General features: G+C 37.2%; 1 protein-coding gene across 2 annotated transcripts in view; it reads right to left on the reverse strand.

Moving 5' to 3' along the window:
- Positions 1-248: 248 nt before the first annotated feature.
- The window catches only part of Fam149a (family with sequence similarity 149 member A), a 54,912-nt gene continuing 53,145 nt past the window's right edge, over positions 249-2,015 (reverse strand). For both annotated transcript variants that reach the window (XM_048791845.1, XM_015486100.2), the window contains exon 14: positions 249-910. In XM_048791845.1, coding sequence (XP_048647802.1) covers positions 837-910 — 74 coding nt within the window. In that variant the 3' untranslated portion in view covers positions 249-836. The remainder of the gene's footprint in view (positions 911-2,015) is intronic.

The raw sequence follows: 2,015 nt of genomic DNA on the forward strand, positions 1-2,015 counted from the left end.
TAGCAATCTGTGTATGGGGTGAAGGTGGGAGTTCATAACCCACTTGAATCAAAGTGTCAAATATGATATGCCAAGAAATTTGTAACGTTTTGAACAACCCACAATAAAAAATTTAAAAAAAAAAAAAAGAAGTATAAACCACAGATTTAAAAAAAAAATGTATAAATGTGGGGACTTTCAATGCAAGGCTTGCCTTTGAAATAAAAACTAGTAACACACAGTTGGCTTAAAATTAATTAGCCACTGACGATGCACAAAGAAGCTCATGATTAAAGCACTTTTAAACAGATATAACAAAGTCAGCACCGTGACTAGAATAATCAGAATCTTTTCCAAATGGGACAGATTATCTCAAACACAACTTTACTAGTTTTCAAAGAAGGAAGTTATATCTATTAGTGATTAGGATTTTGATGGAATTATTAAGAGAATGAGATTTAAAAAATTAAGGTACAAAGTTACAAAATGGCATAGACCTAGATAATATATATCATATATATTATTCGAGTGTGCATATAGGCACACACTCTCTGTGTGCGTAACTGATAGAATGATGGAATTGAAACACATATTAGATCTTCTGAGAAAAGCCTGAAGAACCTCAGGAATGCTCCCAGTAAAGAAGATTAGTGACTTTGACTTCCATGTTCTTTAGAATGTGAGGTGTTCAAATGAAATTACTTATTATATTTGCATTTCACTCAGGTAGCCTAACATTGCAGACTGTCAGATAAACAGATAAATAATATAATACTTGTTCTTCCACTTTTCAAGTGAAAAATGGCATGCTGAGGCTTTGGATGCTCCAGTGAGTCCATGGTTCTGGTGAATTAATATCAAGATGCCACTTGGAATCTCTTTCTTGAAGTCACAGTTGTCCTCTGAAAAGATTTAGGCAAATATTGTGAACCTGAAACACAAACCAGAAAGTAATTCTCATTAGAATGTTAAAAGTTCAACCTCTCAAGAGGATTGTTTTGTACATTCCATGTAGATGATACTTTTTAAAAAATATTTTTATTAGTTGTTGATGAATTTTTAAATATTTATCTATTGGTATGTGGTGCTGAGAATCGAACCCCAGTGCCTCACACATGCTGGGCAAGCACTCTACCACTGAGCCACAAACCCAGCCCAACATGATACTTTTTAAAAAGGGGAAAAAAATTTTTTTTTTTTGGTGCTGGGGATTGAATCCAGGGCCCTGTGCATGTGACACAAGCACTATACCAACTGAGCTATATCCCCAGCCCCACCAAAAAATATTTTAATGTTTCCTCTTCCACCAACCAGGCAATTCTCATATACAAAGACTGTCATTTGGAGTCCTGAGAAAAAGAAAGGGTCATTATTATTATTATTATTTTTCCTGCCCAAGTATAAATGGAAAGCTAAGTTAGTAGCTCCTGGTGCTTCTTGACTTGGAAGCAAAGAGAACAAGGAGGCCAAGTGCCTGCTTGTCAGAGAAAAAGAAAATAAGCCTTAGAAACCCTTATGTTCCCCTGGTTGCTTCTACAGAAATGAGAACGATCTCTGACCATCAATGATATCAAAGTTATTGATAAGAGAAGACACTGACTAAGTATTTGGTGAAAGATTAGGAGTGCAGATTTAAAACTGTTCAGAGCCCAGCTCTCTTACCTCCTCCTCCTCTCATTTTTTGTGCATCCAAACAACCTATTAGACATGTCCACTTGTGCTGCAGTAAACATCTCCAAAACTGAGTTCCTCAAAATTCCTTCAGTTCCTTCTTTTGATACCAATCTCAGTTGACAGCCTTCATTCCTTTCTCACACCTCATGTGGTGTTCATCTCCTCTGGGAAGCCCCTCTGCACCCGTTACTGCCTGAAGATTGAGCTAGGTGATCCTGATCACCTCTCATGACCATTTCCATCATCTTCCCCATAAGACCGAAAGTTCCTTGAAGCACAAACCAAAGCATTCTGATGTTTTTGTGTTTGTTTGCTGTGTGTGTGTGTGTGTGTGTGTGTGTGAAAGAGAGAGAGGGAGGGGG

Source organism: Marmota marmota, unplaced genomic scaffold (assembly GCF_001458135.2).
Source record: "Marmota marmota marmota unplaced genomic scaffold, marMar, whole genome shotgun sequence".
Lineage (NCBI taxonomy): Eukaryota > Metazoa > Chordata > Mammalia > Rodentia > Sciuridae > Marmota > Marmota marmota.